This window comes from Oryctolagus cuniculus, chromosome 7 (genome assembly GCF_964237555.1).
Source record: "Oryctolagus cuniculus chromosome 7, mOryCun1.1, whole genome shotgun sequence".
NCBI classification, from domain to species: Eukaryota; Metazoa; Chordata; class Mammalia; order Lagomorpha; family Leporidae; genus Oryctolagus; species Oryctolagus cuniculus.
Window position 1 is genome coordinate 152,017,949 of NC_091438.1, and position 18,439 is coordinate 152,036,387.

Here is an 18,439-nt window from a genome sequence, read left to right on the forward strand (position 1 = left end):
ATATATTGCCAGTGATTAAATTTTTTCTTAAAGTTAAAAAATTAATTACATTTATTTGAAAGAGATAGAGAGAGGGAGATTTCCCAAGCACTGGCTCACTCCCAGATGCCTGCAGCTGAGGCTGGGTGGTGCTGAAGCCAGGAGCTCCATCTGAATCTTGCACGTGGGCGGCAGGGACCCAGGCACTCAAGCATTGCCCGCTGCCTCTGAGGGGCACGTTCGTAGGACACTAGAGTCAGGAGCAGAGCCAGCCATAGCCCAGGCGCTCGGATATGGGCTGTGGGTGTCCCAGGCGGCATCAGAACTTCGGGCCAAAATGCCTCCCCTTTGCTCTTCCAGCTTTTCCGAAAGGTAGAGGTGGGTGCTGTAATGACCAGTAATCGTTTCAACCCATCGTGATGAAATGGTGATTTTTAACTTTCACCCAGTGTCCTGGTGGGGCTGGCGCCATGGCATAGCGGGTAAAGCTGCCTGCAACCCAGACACCCCATATGGATGCCAGTTCACGTCCCGGCTGCTCCACTTCCAATCCAGCTCCCAGCTAATGGCCTGGGAAAGATGGCCCAAATATATGGCCCCTGCCACCCACGTGGGAGACTGGAAGAAACTCCTGGCTTCAGCCTGGCCCAACCCTGGCCATTGAGGCTGTCTGGGGAGTGAACCAGTGGATGAAATCTCTCTCTCTCTCTTCTCTGTCTCTCCTTCTCTCTCTGTAACTCTGACTTTAGAATAAAATAAATAAATCTTAAAAAAAAAAAAAAGGAACCGGCATGGGAACGGTGTAGAGCCTGGCTTGGGGAGCGAGCGAGGGTTACCAGCACAAAGTCCACGCCCCCACCCCGTGCTGGTGTTTTGTTCTCTGTTTTATTTCTACCCTGTTCCACTTTTCAAACAACCTGAGGCTCAGGGCTGTTTGTAGAGCGTTCCCCTGGGGCTGCCCTCTCTTTCCAATCCGCAGCTCCAAGCAGGTCTCCCTCCCTCTGGGTTTCGTGTGCCTGCTTCTGTCGCAGCTGCCTAGGGGCTGCTCCTGGCTGCGGCCACAGCCTCAGGGGCTCTGAGGGGAACCTGGGGACTGCAGGGCCCTTCTGGGCAAGGATTCCAAAGACAGCAAGTGCTGGGGGCCTCTGTTGGGGGCTCTAAATGCCACAGCCCAGGCCCAGCTCGAGCCAGTCCCTGTCTCTCCGAGTGGACACTACTCCCCATCTGTGACCGAGGGAGTCCTCGCCACCTTGCACCTGCTCAAGGTTTCTCAGCCCCGTGGGAAGCTGGAGAGGAGCATCAGCAGGGCAGAGGTCACAGACAGGCACCCCCACCCCAGACCTCCTCAGACAGGAAGGTGTCCCTGCAGTCTCAGACAGACAGTCTTTCCCCCGGGGAGGGGGGTCAGGGCTCCCAGAAGAGGAAGAGGAGACAGAGGCACCCCCCCCTCCGGCTGGTGCAGGGCAGCCCCTCCTCCTCTGCAACCTACTCTGCACTGCCCCTGGGCTGGGGACTTTTACAGCCCCCGACAGCCTCTTGAGGCTGGCAGTGGGAAACCCATTTTACAGATGCAGACACTGAGGATCAGAGGATTTCAGGAAGCTTCCCGTAAGTCTGGATATGGGTTGAGTCTTCCTAGAGTGCTTGTATTGGAGTTGCGTCCCCTGTACGGTGGTGGTGTTGAAAGGTGGCTGGACCTTTAAGAGGTGGAGTCTAGTGGGGGAGGAGTTTGTGAGATTGGCCCCGCCCCCTTGCTCTGCCTTCCCTTCGGGTGGTCTCCCCTCTCATCACCTTGGTGCTAACCATCAGGGCAGGAAGCAGCCAGGAGCCCCTCACAAGCAGCCTCCAAACCTGGGAGCCAAATAAACCTCTCGTCTTCTCCACTTTAAACTTTTTATTTACTGGAGTGGCACAGTGACAGAGAGAGAGAGACAGAGGTCCCAACTGCTGGTCCACTTCTTGAATGCTCCCAGGGGCCCAGAGGTCAGAAGCCGGAAATGCAATCCGGGTCTCCCACGTGGGCGGTTTGAGCCGTGGCTGCTGCATGCCAGGGTGTGCAGCGGCAGGAAGCTGGAGCCAGGAGCGTGCGTGGGGGGCGGGGCCAGGTGCTCCGACGCGGGTGGCAGGTGTCCTCCCTGGTGCTCACGGATGGACTAACACAGAGTTAAGGCTGGAAGACAGAGCGTCCCTGGTGGGTGTGGAGGGGACACAGGGGGAGTCCTGACTCCCCAGCCTCACATGCAGAACAAGGGCAGCGCCTGGCGGTGGGGAGGCGAGGCTCAGGAAATGGAAGGGCATGGATTTGTACCATTAAGACGCGTTTCCTCAGACCCTCCGAGCCTGCCTTCACCCCTGGGAGGTGGGCGTGTTGTGACAGCCATGAGGCAGGACAGGAGTTCACGTGGTCTAATGCCTGGACCAACAAGTGTGACTTCCTGTATCACCTGGCCGGGAATTCTACCGGGAAGGGGAGCTGGGGTGCCCCCACCCCACCAGCCTTGACCTTGGATGTGTCCAAGGGCGGCCAGAAAGCGGCCTCCAGGATCATTTGAACCACTCTGCTGTTTCAGACGGGAGGGATCCTGTAAATATTGATGGAGTCCCCAGAGAGGGAAAACAAAGGCTGTTTTATTTATGCTAGAAAAGGAAACCAACAGGAAAAAAAAAAAAAAACCACACAGGCACAACAGGAGGGGGGCTGTTTAAATACAGCGCGACGCGTGCACGGGATGCAGGAGAATTGTGCAGCTATTGAAATGGTGTTTACCGAGGGTTTGTACCGACACGGGAGAGGCTTGCTCTGAAGTGCGAGGTGGAAAGCAAGCACGGGACCGTGCACTCGGCATAATCGCATCTAGGCAAAGAAATCAACCGAACAGCAACGTCGCGGGAAGACTGGAAGCCACGCGCCCCAGGAGGGCAGGTCTTGGAGCGGCCAAATTGGGGAGTTTTTTTATTTTTTAAATCCTTTCTCTGTTCTCCAATTTTTTCCTACAATGGGCACGGTTGGCTTAGAGTGGAAAACAACCCAAACCCAGGGATTCTTTTTACTGCAGAAGAAATAGCACTTGTGGGGAAGGCACGGCGGACCCACGGGAGACGGAGCGACACACCGGCCGCTCTGAGGTCGGCAGACCCCACCCAGGCTGTGGAACAGGAAGCCGCTTAATGGTAACGGTGACACCCCGGTAATGAACTTGGTGCTGACCCCGATGTGGGCGAACTCTGCTTCTCTCCCCGGAATGTCGCTGGCTTCTTTCTCTCCAAGGAGTCTTGGAGATTTGTGAATGTGGATGTAATTGAATTCTTCCCCTTCTACCAAAGGCTGAGCCAGGACAGCTGGGCCCCTGCCCTCTTCCTACACCGCAGTGGCACCCCTCGGCTGCAGCCCTGCACGCCTGCTGGCGCCTGCCCCTCCCCTGCCACAGCCCCAGAGGTCCCTGCTCCGTGGCGACCTTCTCAGAGGGGCGTGGCCCCACTGTTTAACCCGGTTCTCCCATCCCCGCCTTGCTTTCTCCTAATGCGGTACAGCTTCTGTCTATTCTGTTCTGCGTTTGTTTTTAAAATTGCCTGCCTTTCTCCACGGGAATGTGAGCTCCATCAGGCAGGACCTAGAACATTCCACTTACTTCCCCACGCACAAGGAATCCCGACCACCATGGGCTTCCCGGGGCTCCTGAACCACCTTACTCCGCCGTGACGGCCCCAACCTCATCCAGCCCTAAACCCGGCTCCAGAGAACAGGCCAGGGGCGACAAATGCACCAGCTCTGATCTAAGGGCAGTGGCCGCCTGGGACATTGTGTTGGGACAGCTGGGGCCCATCAGGAAAGATACGGTGTTTGATTAGTGATGTCTGCTGTGAGACTCTCAGGGAAGCAGATGAGATGCCCAGTGGACATCATATCTCAGCCCAGGCCCGAGCTCTGCTCTCCTCTCATTACGAAAGCCACACCCACCAGCCACTGAGGTCTCCAACAAATTTTGCTGCCTTGTCCCTGGAACCACTTTCTGGTCCCCACCATGGGTGTGCAACAGGCTTCCGGACTGGGGCCAGTCCTGCAAGTGAACCTGCTTGGTGGCCGTCCAGTCCTCGCTGGGCTGCTCGCCAGCGGCACGCCTGGCTCTACCCGCCCCCAGCTCCCCGACTGGCTCTCCTCTCAAACATCCCCCTCCCCCCGCCGCCACCTGCCCAGGCTGCCGCCATTACACCAGCGCTGCCTCTGAGTCTTGGCTGAAGCCACCCTCCCCACCCCTGTGGGATCCTGGGAGATTCTCAGGCCTGAGTGTTGAACTGGCCTTGCCAGCCCTGCCTTGGATGCTCCTCCCACCTCCCTGGCTTGCGGCTGGGCTCCGGGGCTCCGCTCCATCGTGTGCCGCTCTCCTGTCCCCAGGGCTCTGCTTCATTGTGTGCCGTTCTCCTGTCCGAAGGGGACAAGTGACGACCCCACGGCACGGGGGTGCTGAGTGGTGGTGGTGTCCCAGCTTCTGGACAGGGTTGCCTGGATGGATCCTGAGACCTGGGCCCAGCGCAGCGGGCGTGGGCGGGGCTCAGAGGGGTCTTCCCCTCCCGCTCCGGAGACCTCATTTACGGGGCGAGCTGTACTCTGAACAGACCTCTCCAGGAAGAGGGCTCATTAAAGTGGATGCTTCTCTTCCGTCCAGGTAATGAGCAGAAGTAAAGCCGGCTTTGGTCAATTTACCCTGCAAGCCACAGTCCCCGGGGGCTGCTCCCGCCTGCGCTGTTCTGCTCCTCAACTCCCCCTCCCTTGGCCCAGGCTCCTTCCGGGTCCTGCTAGAGCCACCTGCCTTGATATTTTCCCCCCACCGGTGTGTTCCAGGGACCTCTGGGAACCACCGAGCTGGGGCCCAGCGGCCCAGGCTTTGGAAGGGGCACAGGTGGCTCATGGAGGCCAATTCCCTCTGCAGAGGGCCCCCGGGCCCCTGAGCTCTGCTGGGGTCCTGGTGGATCCCCCTCAACCTGGAAATCCAGATCTGAAGCAAGGTTACCGAGCGACGTGATGCCTTCTGCCCTGGGGCCCCAGGCCCGGGCTCCTGTTTTCCACAGTGGTCCCTGCAGCCCACCAAGGGTGACGATGCCTCCGAGATCCCCCAGCGAGCGAGGAGGAAGGATCAGGATTTGCCTCTTGATGACCAAATTCCTGGGCAGCTGATGGCTCAGGCGCAGCCCACAGAGCGACAGGTCGGGCGGGTGCTGCTCCTTGCCTCCTGGTTTGGCACACGGAGCCCGGCAGGGGGACTGCTAGACGCTGGTCTGAGGCACATTGGGGGCTGGCAAGGTCAGGACGGTGGGCAGGAGGGTGCCCTGGGGGGCGGGGAAGCTCTGCAGCTCGCTGGGCACAAACCTGGGCGAGATGTGGTCAGCCAGGAAGCAGAGCATGCGCCGGGGCCCCACGCAGTAGATGCGCTCGTCCACCACGGCGCACTGGAAGGCGTCCGGGTAAGGCGTCCGGGCCGTGGCGCACTCATACCAGAGCCGGGTGCTGGCGCTGCAGCGGTACACGCCGATGCCCAAGCTGCGGTGGAGGTCAAAGCGGTAGAGGAAGCCGTTGACCGCCACCATCTCGGCCGTGCGGTCCTTGCTGCCCCCCGTGGGGCCGGCCCACCAGCGCTGCTCCCGGACTGAGAAGCGGAGCAGCAGGTAGCGCAGGGAGCCCCCGGTGACGAAGATCTCATCGGCGCACGCCGTGGCTGTGTGCGCCAGGGCGAAGGTGTCATTGGGGAGTGGCGGGGCGAAGTCCCAGCGGTCCAGCCGAGGGTCGTAGCGCTCAACGGTGTTCAGACACTCGCCCCCGATGGCGTACAGGTGCCCGGCCAGGGCCACCAGCCGGCAGTGCGGGCGGGCCTGGTTCAGAGGGCACACCTCGCTCCAGATGCCCGTCAGGGGGTTGTAACAGAAGACGCGGTTGGAGGGCTGGCGTCCCGGCCCCTGGCAGCCGGACACCACAAAGACATAATTGAAGAGACTACAGATGGCACAGCCCCGGGACACAGCCTCAGGGGGCATGTGGGCCAGCAGGCGCCAGGCATCCTGTGTGTCGTCATAGCAACAGAGGCGGCCCGCGTCTCGCTGGGGGCACACGTCAGCCACCACCAGGTACTTGCGGCCGCGGAGCCGCTGCTGGAGGATCTGCTCCCGCTCCGCCCCGCTCAGGCAGCCGTAGATGTCCGGGCTGCGCAACACCTGGAGGTAGTTGTCACTCATCACCTTGTAGGCCGCCTCCTTGAGGGCCTCCAGGTTCTGCCTCTTGGCCAAGGTCAGAACCTCATAGCAATTGCCCAGATCCAGGCGGACGTCTGGGGCCGAAGCCGGGGTGAGCGGAACGTGGAAGAAATTGGTCCCGGCCACGAGCTGCACGTGGGGCTCGCCGCTGCTTCCGGCTGGGCCGGCCTCGGCGTCCTGGGCCGGGCTGGGCGGAGCTGGGGCAGCGAAGCCCTGGAGCCGGAGCTGCAGCTCTGGGTTCTCGGCGATCTGTAGGAGGCTCTCCTTCCTGCTGAAGCCGCGTGCGGAGGGCACCTGCACAAGTGGCGGGGAGGCGGCCGCTTCCGCTCCATCTTCCGTGTTCTGCTCCGGGCCTCTGGAGGCTACCACTGCCCTGGGGGGGCCTGGCAGTGCCCCAGGGGGAGGAGCCTCAGTCAAGGCTGCCGTCTGGGGGGCCCGCCTGGACACGGCCCGCGAGGTGGATTCCACGTAGTAATCGTACACCTTGCCCTTCAGCCCGAGCCCCCTCCCCTCCACCTGCTGAATGAAATTCTCCTCCACGCGGACCCGAGCCACCGACGAGAAGGTGTAGGAGGCGTCGGTGGCGCCCTCCTGCTGGTGCAGGGCCAGGCCCAAGTCAGACGCGGCCTGGAGGGCCCCGGCCTCTTCCCTGCTGACCCCCGTCACGCGGGTGAAGACCCAGCTTGGATTCATGTCACTACGGCCTGCCGCAGGGGCCATGCAGTGCTGGCGGCAGGGTTCCCGCTCCCCTGGCCCTGGCTGTCCCGGCACCGTGCCACCTCCCTGGGGAACAGGCTCACCACCCACACTGCTGCCGTCTGCGGCCGCTGCTGCGAGTCCAGCTGGGTAGCTTTTGGGTTCACTGCTCGGTGGGAGGCAGTGGGGAGGGCTGGGCTTACCGCCAACAGTTGTTCCTGCTTCGCGGCCGCGGCAGCGAGGAGGCACCTGCTCCGAGTCTGGGTGCCACCTGCCCGGCTCCTCCCTGGAGCCTCTACTCTGGGGCCTCCCGTCTTTGGAAGCAGCTTCCGAGGCCAGCACTCCGGGGCTTCCTGGATCCTCGCAGCTGCCGCCCTGGCTGACCCTCCGGCGTCTCGGCCCCGTCTGCCGCACTCCTGCAGGAGCCCCCTGGACGGCAGGCTGCCCGGAGCCCTCTGCTTCCTCCTCGGCCTTGGCCTTGGCATTGCCACTCCCCTGCTGCGCCGAGGCAGGCCTGGACTTGTACAGTCTATAGGCTGCGGTCACCAGGAGCAGGGCGGCGGCCGACAGCAGCACTCTGCCTGTCAGCTGCATGTCCCAGTGCCAGTCCGGGGCCTCCACTGCTCCCGGGAGCATGCTTCTCAGGCGGCCTGGGGCCTGAGGAATGTCAAGAATCCGATTAATAATTGCCCAATAGGGATAGGTTCCTGGATCCTGCTGCGTGCGTGGAGTGGGAGGGAGCCCTTGGGCTGGCGCTGGCCGGCTGGCTGAGAAGTCGGAGCAGAGGTGACTTTGAACTGGCAGAGGGTGACCACTGGGGCCCTGGGTTGGCAGAGCTCTGCTGCTGGTCTCCTGTGGATCCCACGATCCTTCCCTGGGGGTGGGGGCGGCCCAGGGGCTGAGCTAGTGACGCCCTGCGGCCAGAAGTCGGGGAACGGTGAGAGTGCCCGGCGGGTACACGATGGGTAGGAAGCTCTCAGCCAGTCACCTGATCCCAGGAAGTGCAGGGGGTGGTTATTTATTTATTTATTTTGAGCAAGTGCTTTGTCTTCTCTTTTGCAAATCTAATGGGCTGGAGGTCGGGTGTGGTGAGTCCTGGGGCAGGTGCAGCCAGGCAGCCGGGGCATGGACCTTGCCTACTGAGGTCCCCACGGTGGGGGTCAGCGAGTCACTGCTCAGGCCCAGGACGCAGCAGGGGAGTCCGGAGCCAGGGAAGGCGGCCAAGCCACCTGACCAGCCCCCGGAAGCCTCTGCCCTCCTTTCCCGCCTGACGAGTTTGTTCAGAGAAACCGGCCTTGTGGTGAGCAGTCTAGGAAAACACATCGCACTGGTATCCAGAGAGGAGCTGGACCGGGGGTCACCACCTCGCCCTCAGAACCCAATGACCCCTCCAACCTGACAGTGGCCAAGGGAAGACCTGCACCCCAGCCACCTGTCACAGCCCCCCACTCCCCTCACCAGTGCTGGGGGGCCCGGGTCCAGACTCCAGCTCTGCACTTACCAGCTGTGTGACCTCACGCGGGTGACTACCTCTCTGTGCCTCTGTTTTCCTTCTGTGAAGCCGGGAGGCTGACAGCACCCACGCCTTGCCTGGCTGTGGTAAGAACGGAACGGGTTAACGGGTGCAGAGCCCTGAGCCCCAGGCTGGGTCAATATTAGCTGTTCTGCTCTCCTCCCCTCTTCCTCCTCCTCCTCCTCCATCCGCATCCTCACGCTGATGTAACCGCCGTGGGGGGAGGGGCGCTTCCCAGGCACGGACTGCTTCTGCCCCTCCCCTGACCAAGGCTCCAGGGGTCTCTCCAGAACCAGTGCAGGGGCTGGGTGGGGGTGGGGGGGAATCCACCCGGCTTTTGCAGAGCTTAGCTTCCACGTGGGGATGTGAGCTCTTGGCTCCATTTTTCTAATTGAAAACCGGAAGTAGAGGCTTCACTCCTGGGAGAACATTCCGACTCCCCCCCCCCCAATCCCCCCTGCTCCCTGTCTCCTGGCTGGGTGAGGGCACAGGCCCCCGCCTCCTGCCTGGTCCGTGTGGCTCCAGCCTTCAGGGTCAGGCTGTGTCCCTCCAGCCTTTCTGCCCAGTGCCTCCCTGCTCCCGGGTCACCTCCCTCCCCTCGGGTCTCCTGATCGCCTTTGTCACGTGGGCTGTGGCGGGAAATGCGGAAATGCGCCCTGCACAGCATCTGCTCCCCACCCCCCATTCTGAGTGCCTGAGGGCCGACCCTGGATGTCACTGGGTCGGTGGCCAGCAGGGATCGGGCCCCTGTGCCAGGTGGGAGTGGGGCGGGGGCTCTGGGCGGATTGCAGCTCATGGTCCCAGCCTTGGGGAGACTGTCAGCGAGTGTCACTGTCACCCCGTTTCACACTTTGCTTGTACATGGGGACTTCCGGTCCCTGAGTGCAGGCTCCAGAGCTGCACAGAGCCGGGTGAGGTCACCACTTGGCAGGTGTGGGGGGTGGGGGATGGTTCCTTTTCTCCCCATCCAGGTCAAAATCATGGCCGTGGATCCCACAGGCACCTGATTCCCTGGATGCTCCCTAGAAGGGCAGATGTCCAGGCTCCACCCCCAGACATTCTGAGAGCAGAGGTTTGCAGGGCGGGGGGTCCCAGGAAAATCCACTTTTTTTTTTCTTTCTTCAAAATGTATTCTAGAGGCATAGGCAGACAGACAGAGATCCACCCGCTGGTTACTCCCCAAAAGGCTGCATCGGCTGGAGCTGGGCAAGGCCAAAGCCAGGAGCCAGGAGCCCCATCCAGGCTCCCACATGGGTGGTGGTGTCAGGAATCCTAGCACGTGAGCTGGCACCACTGGCTCCCAGGGCTGTGTTAGCGGGGGGCGGGGGCTGGAGCTAGGACCTGAGCGCCGTCTCTCGGCCGTGGGCATCCTAACTGGGGTCACCACCGGGCCAGAAGCCAGCCCTGACACGTGCGTTTTCACGTCACCCCGGGAGTTTCTAGCGGGTCTGGAAGTGAAAGATGAGTTAGCTTTTTCCCATCCACTGGGAGTCCCTCCCCACTCGTGGGGTGGTGGCTGAGCGACTGCTCCCTGCACACCCAAGGGGAGTGGCGGAGAGGAATGAAGTCCGGGAACCCAGGCACTGGGGCAGAATTTCGTATTCCCAGTGCTCCAGCCCCGGGGTTCTCATTCCTGTTACAGGCGAGGAAGCTGTGGCTCAGAGCACGCGGAAATTAACAAGGCATTTCCCAGCATCCCGGCGGGGACAAAGGAGTCCAGAAAGCAGCGCTCGGGCATTGAAAAAGGAAGGCGGGGCACAGAATGATTGACTGACCGACTGGCCAATATCGATCAGATGCTTCCCACGCAGCTGCACTTAGGTGTGCAGACTGTGGCCCTGCAGGGGGCGAATGTGTCGAGGGGACGGTGGGTGTGATAACGCTGGTTCCTGGAGAGGTGACAAAGTCCCTGCTCCAGGCTATGACAGACAGGGTGGAGCTGGCATTAGATGGGTGCGGTCTAGAAGGAAGTAGGTAAGAATGGGGAAGACGGGGAGCCGGGACCTAGAGCCAGGACAGGGCAGGGAGGCCTCCAGGTTGGCACCTGCGGCTGGGTGCAAGGTCGGGGGTCAGACGGCCCGGATTTGAATCCTGCGGTAGCATTTCCTGCCGTCCTCTCAGCCAACACAGCCCTAGCAGAGATGAATTCACAATGTGGGCCAGCGTTTAGCACTGTGGCTAGCACGCCGCTTCGGGCGTCTGCATCCCGTGTTGGCAGGCCTGGAATGGAGTCCTCCTCTGCTTCCCATCCAGCTTCCTGCACCCGGGGAAGCAGCAGATGATGGATCAAGTATAGCCCCCCCCGCCCCCGCTCACGGAGAAGACCCGGATGCAGTTCCAGGTTCCTGGCTTCGAGCTGGCCCAGCCCTGACTGTTGTGGGCATTTGTGGAGTAAACCAGCAGATGGAAGCGCTCTCTCTCTCTCTGTCTCTCTCTGTGTCACTCTGCCTTTCAAATAAATAAAGGTTGTAATAAAAATGGTGGGCGTTGCTGTTGCTTGGGTATGGTGGGGCCGACAGGAACTTGTTACTCATGGTTCCCAAGAGGAGGGACATAGCAGCCCTGCAGGGCCAATCAGGAGGCTCCTTGCGTGAGTGACAACTGCCCAGGAGGCAATGGCAGAGGCAGGGCAGCAGGCTCAGGGTGGCTGGTCTGAGCACCTGGCGGGGGGGGGGGGAGGGGGCTCCAGGTTGTCTTCAGATGTCGGCTCCTTGGGCCTGGGGTGGTGAGAGCAGGAACGTGGGTCCAGAGTCAGAGCCTTGGAAAGCTGGGTGCAGGTGCAGCGGGTGTGTGCGGGGTGGGGGGGGCGCCCCCTGGGCTGCTTTGCCTAGGACAGGTCTGCCCCGGCTGAGCCATTTGCTATCTTTTGGTTAGTACCCCTCCCCCCAACCCCCCCTCCCCCGCCCCCGAGCTCCTGTCAGGGAGGTCTCAGGTGCCAGGGCATCAAGACTAGAGAAACCGAGACGACGCAGAGTTAGATGAACAGAAAGAGCAGAGGGCGGAGAAGGGGGGCTCGGGGCCCCAGAGCCGCTGTCTCCTCTGCAGGGCTGGAGTGCGCTGTCGGCGGCGCCCTGAGGCTCCTTCCACATCCAGCAGGTGACACGAGACTTCCGCCAGCTGACTTCAAACTCCATAAATCACAGCTTTTCTTCCCCCCAAGTCCCTGTTTGGAGAAAGTGAAATGAACAAATGAAGACAGGAGCGAAATTAAAAGATAATTGGAAGTCTATATCGGGCTTCTGTAAATGTGCATGCGTGGCGCTGAGCTGGTCTCCCTGCGCGGGCGGAGAAACAGAGAACTCTTCCGGAGGCTCAGGGGGCGGATAAAACAGTCGGAGACAAATGCGTGCCACGCAAATAAACAGGCCCGGCTTCCCGCGGTGAGCTCTGCCTCCCCTGGTGCCCGCATCTCCTCACCGCTCAGCCAGAAGGGCCTGCGGTTTCTGCCGTGGAGGGGGCTCCAGGTGGGTGTGGCAGGTGTGGCCCGGAGGGGAGGGTGGGAGGCTGGGAGGAGGTGGATGCAGCACCTGGGGCGGGGCAGTGTGTGCAGCGAGGGGTGTAGACACTGGAGAGACACAGAGGGAGGTGTGTTCCACATGCGCGTGCGTGTGCACACACACACACACACACACACACGGACATGTGAATCCCGTGTCGTCTGCCCCTGGCCTCTGCTCTTCCCAGATCAGCACTAAGTGTCTTTTTGGAGAATGACCTTGGTCCTCCCTTAGGATCCTTGCAGGCAGCGTCCAAGGTCAAGGGGAAGACCGTTCTGAGCCTCACCTGCGTGCTATTTGCATAGGACCAAGCAGAGGCCAGGGGCAGGCGACACGGGGATTTTGGAAGGGGCAAAGCAGGCTTTGGCTTCCAGGAAGACCTGGCAAGAGAGTTTCAGAGACGCGGGGAGGCCCAGGGCGAGAGGAGACCGCCTACCGAGGATGGCCCACTAGGAGACGGGCTAGCGGTGTGCAAGGTGTGCCGGTGAAATTGCGGGGGAAATGATGTACGGGTGCGGCAAGCACCCTGATTCCTCCTCCTGGGGGGGTGGGGGAGGGAGGGAGGCCCGGGAAGGCTCCTGTGGTTTGAGGACGTGGAGACCGGCCCTGCCCGGATGCAGAGTGTTCCGAGTCAAGGTGACGGCAGTAACAGTAGCGGTGGTGGTAATTAATAAAAATACCACAGAGCCAGCACTCTGCACACTTCCTGGGCAGCAGCTCCTGACTTCTGTCAAGGCGGTAGAAGCCATTTCCCCCCAGCAGCCCTGCAAGCTTGGTGAAGATCTACCCATTCTACCTACGAGAAAACTGAGACCCAGCTTCTTGCCCCAAGCCAGCTCTGTTTTGGTTCCAAGCCCTCCATTGGAAATCCTGGCCACTTAAGGAAAGCATCGCTGAGGAGTTGGCTGGCAGGCTGGGTTCTGGCTCCAGCCCAGCCTCAACGAGTTCTGGATTGCAGGTGATTCTTGCCCGTGGTACGGGGTGCGGGGCCCTGGGAACCCCAGGATTGGCACCACCGCCCTCCCCATGCAACCCAGAAGCCAACGACTATGTGACGGCAAACGTCACCAGGAACGCCGTCACCCTTTGTGGCCCTTGCCACCTGAGCCCCTGCCAGTGCGGGGTCCTCATCTGTGCCCCGAGGTCCCGCGTCTCGGGGCGGGGGGAGGGTACTGGCAGGAAAGCCCTGAGGTGGCCGGGATTGGGCCAGGGGTCCTGGGGGGCCATCCTGGGGGCCAGCGGGCTGCCCTGCTGTGGGCTTAGGGCTCCAGGTCCATTCTCCTCATCCAAGTGAACTGCAAGCTTCCCAGGCACAGGGTGGTCCCTGCTGACAAGGGAGCCGCCCAGGCACAGAAGGGGGCGTCCAGGGAACCGTCCCCACACCTGAGGTTCAAACCAGGAGCCTTTAGAACAAAGGAGCTGGCCGGCGCCGCGGCTCACTAGGCTAATCCTCCGCCTTGTGGCGCCGGCACACCGGGTTCTAGTCCCGGTCGGGGCGCCGGATTCTGTCCCGGTTGCCCCGCTTCCAGGCCAGCTCTCTGCTGTGGCCAGGGAGTGCAGTGGAGTATGGCCCAAGTGCTTGGGCCCTGCACCCCATGGGAGACCAGGAGAAGTACCTGACTCCTGCCTTTGGATCAGCGCGGTGCGCCGGCCGCAGCACACCGGCTGTGGCGGCCATTGGAGGGTGAACCAACGGCAAAGGAAGACCTTTCTCTCTGTCTCTCTCTCACTGTCCACTCTGCCTGTCAAAAAAAAAAAAAAAAAAAAAAAAAAAAAAAACAAAAACAAAAAAAGAACAAAGGAGCTGGCTCCCAGCAGGGCGCCCAGCCCTCACCTCCTCCACCACGTTCTCATTCTCTTTGCCACCTGGCTCCCGCCCGCCCCGTGGCTCTCTTCCGTCCCCCACTCTGCCTACCCCCCGGGCCAGGCTGCTTCCCGGCTGCGGCTTGCCGGCTCCAGGATGTCCCGTGGCTCCCCGCGGCTCCCTGCCGTCCCATCTAAATGCCGTGGCTGCTTCTCCCAGGTCTCAGCCTCATCTGTCACTGTTCCCAAACACCGTTCTGCTCCAGCCAAGCTCATCTGTTTACTGTCCCCTCGTCCCCGATGTCACACGGGCCATTTCTCCCACTCTGGGAGCCCTCTCCCGAGTCTCTGCTCTCTACTCACTTGGGCAAAACCCCAGATCAACATGGACGGCTCAAGCTGGGCAGAGGGTCTTCACAGAGGCCGGGCCCCGGGGCGCCGAGGGTCTCCTGGGAGTCAGACAAGTCCACACCCACGTAAGACCTCGCCTGCAGACTGGGGTGCCCAGGGCCTGGGAGACCCACACTAGAGGCAGGCACGTGGGGGCTCTGGGGTAGGAGGCGCATATTTCAAAAGATTTGCTATAAATTTATTTTGATGCAGATAATTTTTCAAATCCATTCATACCTTTTTTTTTTCATAAAATGAATTTCCCATAAACCCTCTTGAGACCCCTCAAGAGGCATAGATTTCAAAAAAATTCATACCAAAATAAGCTCATCCTTGAATGCGGCTTTCCAACAACTTTTGGAATCCCCCGTCCTGTGCATCAGCTCGGCCTATGGGGTGAGAACCTGCCGAGGGTGGGCCGTGCTGAAGCATGGGTTTTGGGTTTGCCTTCACGTGAAAAAGGGTCTCCTGGCCAAAGACGTTGAGGAAACACTGCGCTGTGACCTCTGACCTCAGCTTCTCCATCTGCAAAATGGGACCAGCAACACCTGCTCCTGCATAAGCTGCGTATGCTCGAACGAGAAGGCTGCATGAGGAGTCCCCTGCCACTCAGACCCCAACATCGTGTGAGACCACCGGCAAGGAGGTGAGTGGAGACCCTTCCTGCCCACCCCCAGGGGTGGGAGCCTGGCGGGGTGTGGCCCAGCTCCTCCCCCAAGCCCGGGAGAGGCTGTGGGAGAGGGGGAGGGTGGGCCAGGGGCCCTGAGAACAGGTCTGAGCTCCGCCCCTCACTCCCAGAGATCCCAGAGCTGGTGCCGGCTGCACAGGGGCAGCCAACAGAGCTCGCGCAGCGCTGCCCAGGGCCTTGCTGGCAGGTGAGAGCCCCCACCCCAGGCCGGCTGCAGATCAGTGCTGGGAAAGAGCCCAGGCCCTGGGGCAGAGGTGAGGAGAGCGGCCCCAGGCAGGGCTGGAAGGAGCTGGAGGAGAGAGGGGCGGCTGGGGGCCAGGCAGCCAGGTGGGCCTGGGCCAGGCTGCAGGGGCGGTGCCACTATTCACCTGAGTGTGTGTGTGTGTGTGTATGAGTGTGTGTGTATAAGAGAGAGAGAGAGGGAGGGAGGCTGTGGGGTGCTCTGGCCAGAGGAGTTGGCACAGGAAGGAGGGCAGGGCAGGGAAGCGCCCTAGATAGGCAGTGTGGGAGCCAGGCCTGGTCCTGGCCGCAGCCCTGACTTGCTGGCGTCCCCGCGAGTGCTGAGCCCCCTCTCTGGGCCCAGGGATCCCCCTGTGTGGCTAAGATGGGCTAAATGTCCTCCAGGCTCCCGCCTCAGGGTCCTCATCTGGAGTGTAACGGGTTAGGCCTGCGGAGCCGGCATCCCCTATGGGCACCAGTTTGAGTCCTGGCTGCTCCACTTCCAATCCAGCTCCCTGCTAACGTGCCTGGGAAAGCAGCGGAGGGTGACCCAAGTCCTTGGGCCCCTGCATCCACGTGGGAGACCTGGAGGAAGCTCCTGGCTCCTGGCTTCAGCATGGCTCAGCCCTGGCTGTTGTGGCCATCTGGGAAGTGAACCCGCAGATGGAAGATTCTCTCTCTCCCCTCTTTTTCTCTCTGTAACTTTCATTTGCAAATAAACAAATCTAAAAAAATAATAGTAAGAGGATGCCAGGCACAGAGGGACCTCCGACTTGGCTTCCCAGTGAGATCCACCCTGGAGGCAGAGGGCAGCGGGCCTAATTAATTCAGCTGTTGGAGCATCTGCCTGGGCCAGCTGCAGCCGAGGGGCGGGGGCTGGGAGGAGGAGCGAGCCCAGCTGCGCCCGCGAGGAGCCCGGCGTCCAGAGCAGGGCGGTTGTACTGCGGGGAAGGTGTGGACAGGGCTCAGGCCCCGGGAGGAGAGGCCAGCGAAGGCTTGTGGAAGGGGCGTGGGTCGAGGACGGGAGCAGAGTCCACGGCCGCAGCCGAGGGCAGCCGCCGCCAGGGGGCGCTAGCGCAGCCGCGTTACCTCTCCCAGCGAAGGGGATGAAGGCGCTCCGGGGGATGTGGGAACCAGGATGGGAAGGGACGGCCGAGGTCGTCTTGTCCGATGGGCTCTGCCCGGGGTGGGGGGGCTGCAGCACTTCAAAGGCTCTCGTCAAGGGCAGCAGAGGAGTCGGTAGCACTTTGAAGATGAAGCCCTGGATGGCTGCGCTCCGTGACCCGCACGGAAAGTTGCAGGAGCCGGGGAGTCCTGGGGGACCGGCCACACGGGTGGGAAATGCAGATGAGCGCGAGGCGCTGCAGAGGCCGCGGCGAGCAGCCACCTGCCCCCGGAACAGCACAGCACGGGGCGGCGCTGTGGCGCAGGGGCTTCAGCCGCCGCCTGGGAGTTCCGCATCCCTAATTGGAGCGCAGGTTCGAGTCCTGGCCACCCTGATTCTGATCCGGCTCCCTGCGCACGTGCCTGGGAGGAGGCAGTGGCTGATGGCCCCAGTGCTTGGGCCCGTCACCCATGTGGGAGACCTGGATGGAGTTGGTATCTGGGGCAGGCATTGGGTGCAGGGGGTGAGCTGCTTCGTGAGACACGGGCATCCCTGGTTCGAGTCTCCACTCCTCCACTCCCTATCCCAGCTTCCTGTAAAAGTGCACCCTGGGAGGGGACCGGTGAGGACTCAAGTACTCTGGTCCCTGCCGCCCAAGTGGGAGATGTGGGTGGAGTTCCTGGCTCCTGGCTTTGGCCCTGGTTGTTGAGGGCCTTTGGAAGATCTCTTGTCTTCTCTGTCTCTCTGCCTCTCAAATAAAATGAAAACAAAGCAAACAACTGAACACCATCGTTGAGCCCTGCTCTAGGCATCTGCTTTGTGCCAGAGATTTTACTGGGTCCTTCGAGGGGCGGGGATTCTCATCCCCATTTAACGCACGTGCACCCCAGAGCTCTGACGTCCCCAAGGTCACACAGCTGGCAAGGAGCAGGGCAAGCCACACGCTCAGTCCCGCCTGCCCCGTGGTACTTTGGTTGCTGCTTTGGTTCTGTGCCACGCTCTGCTTGGCCCTGCCCCATGCAGTGCCCAACAGCCGGATCTTCAACATAGCTATTTGCTGAAAGCAGGGCCCAGGAATTTTGCAAATCATTTGCTTTGCTAAAAACAATAGTGTGTGCGTGGAGGGGGCGGTGACTGTGGCCAGCAGGTGCGGCTGCGGCTTGTGACACCCACATCCTTTTTCTGAGACCCGGCTGCTCCACTCCCGTCCAGCTCCCTGCTGATGCGCCTGGCCCAGGTGCTGGGGCCCCTGCACCCACGTGGGGGGCCTGAATAGAGCTTCTGGCTCCTGGCTTCAGCCTGGCCCAGCCCTGGATTTTGCAGCCATTTGGGGAGTGACCCAGAGATGGAAGATCTCTCCCCTACCCTCCCATCTCTATTTCTCTGTTTTTCAAATCAATCAATAAATCTTTTTTAAAAATATAAATAGGCAGGAGTTCGAGTGGGTCCAAGGTTAACCGTGGCAGCAGCAGGTAGGTGGTCTCTGGCATCTTTCTCTCTCTCTCTCTCTCTCTCTCTCTCTCTCTCTCACACGTACGTTTTCTAAAAGTGGATCTTTCTTGATCATAATTTGCTCTATTGTGAACATGAGGTTAAATACAAGAGAAATGAAAGTTGTGGCCTGAAATATGAATGTGAAATGCAGCAGATTCGTAAAGAAAAGGCTGATGGGCCCCAGAAGACCCGGCTGCCTCTCGGAGTCCATTTTCCTGGATTTCTTCCTGGATCAGAATTCGGTTCGTGCACAGTTGCTAGCATGCTGCACAGACCATATTGCATCCTATTTTTCTCCTATTTTTTTCTCCCCCAAATTGTATCATAAACATTTCCTTCGCTGCTTCAACTTCCTTGTAAACATTTGCCAACACAATCTTCATCATTCTGAATGAGTTTATTTAACTGAGCTCCCGTGCTTGAGTATTTAACTCGTTTGCATGTTTTTTCCATACAGCACTGGAAAGGGCCCCTGCCGGATGAAGGTGGAGGTGGCGGCGGCTTCCTCTGGTTTCTGCTGACGCTCGCCAGCGCGTCCGTGAGATGGGCGAGCACCTGCTAGGAGCTTCTCCTGCATTTTCCCACTGATTTTCTTGCAACAGGATGGAGGCAGAATGTTTTCCCTGTTTTTAAGAAACATTTTTTTAAAAAAGATTTATTTTATTTATTTGAAAGACAGAGTTACAGAGAAGGAGAGACAGAGAGAGAGGTCTTCCATCTGCTGGTTCACTCCCCAGATGGCTGCAACAGCCAGAACTGAGCCGATCTGAAGCCAGGAGCCAGGAGCTTCTTCCAGGTCTCCCAAGTGGGTG

General features: G+C 60.6%; 1 protein-coding gene across 1 annotated transcript; it reads right to left on the reverse strand.

The window, feature by feature from the left end:
* Positions 1-2,585: 2,585 nt before the first annotated feature.
* Positions 2,586-8,859, reverse strand: KLHDC7A (kelch domain containing 7A). The gene is made up of 2 exons (XM_070077036.1): positions 8,420-8,859; positions 2,586-7,906 (listed from the first exon to the last, which is right to left on the reverse strand). Exon 2 carries the CDS (start codon positions 7,552-7,554, stop codon positions 5,242-5,244), a length of 2,313 nt encoding a protein of 770 aa, XP_069933137.1. The 5' UTR covers positions 7,555-7,906; positions 8,420-8,859; the 3' UTR covers positions 2,586-5,241.
* Between the last annotated feature and the right edge of the window lie 9,580 nt (positions 8,860-18,439).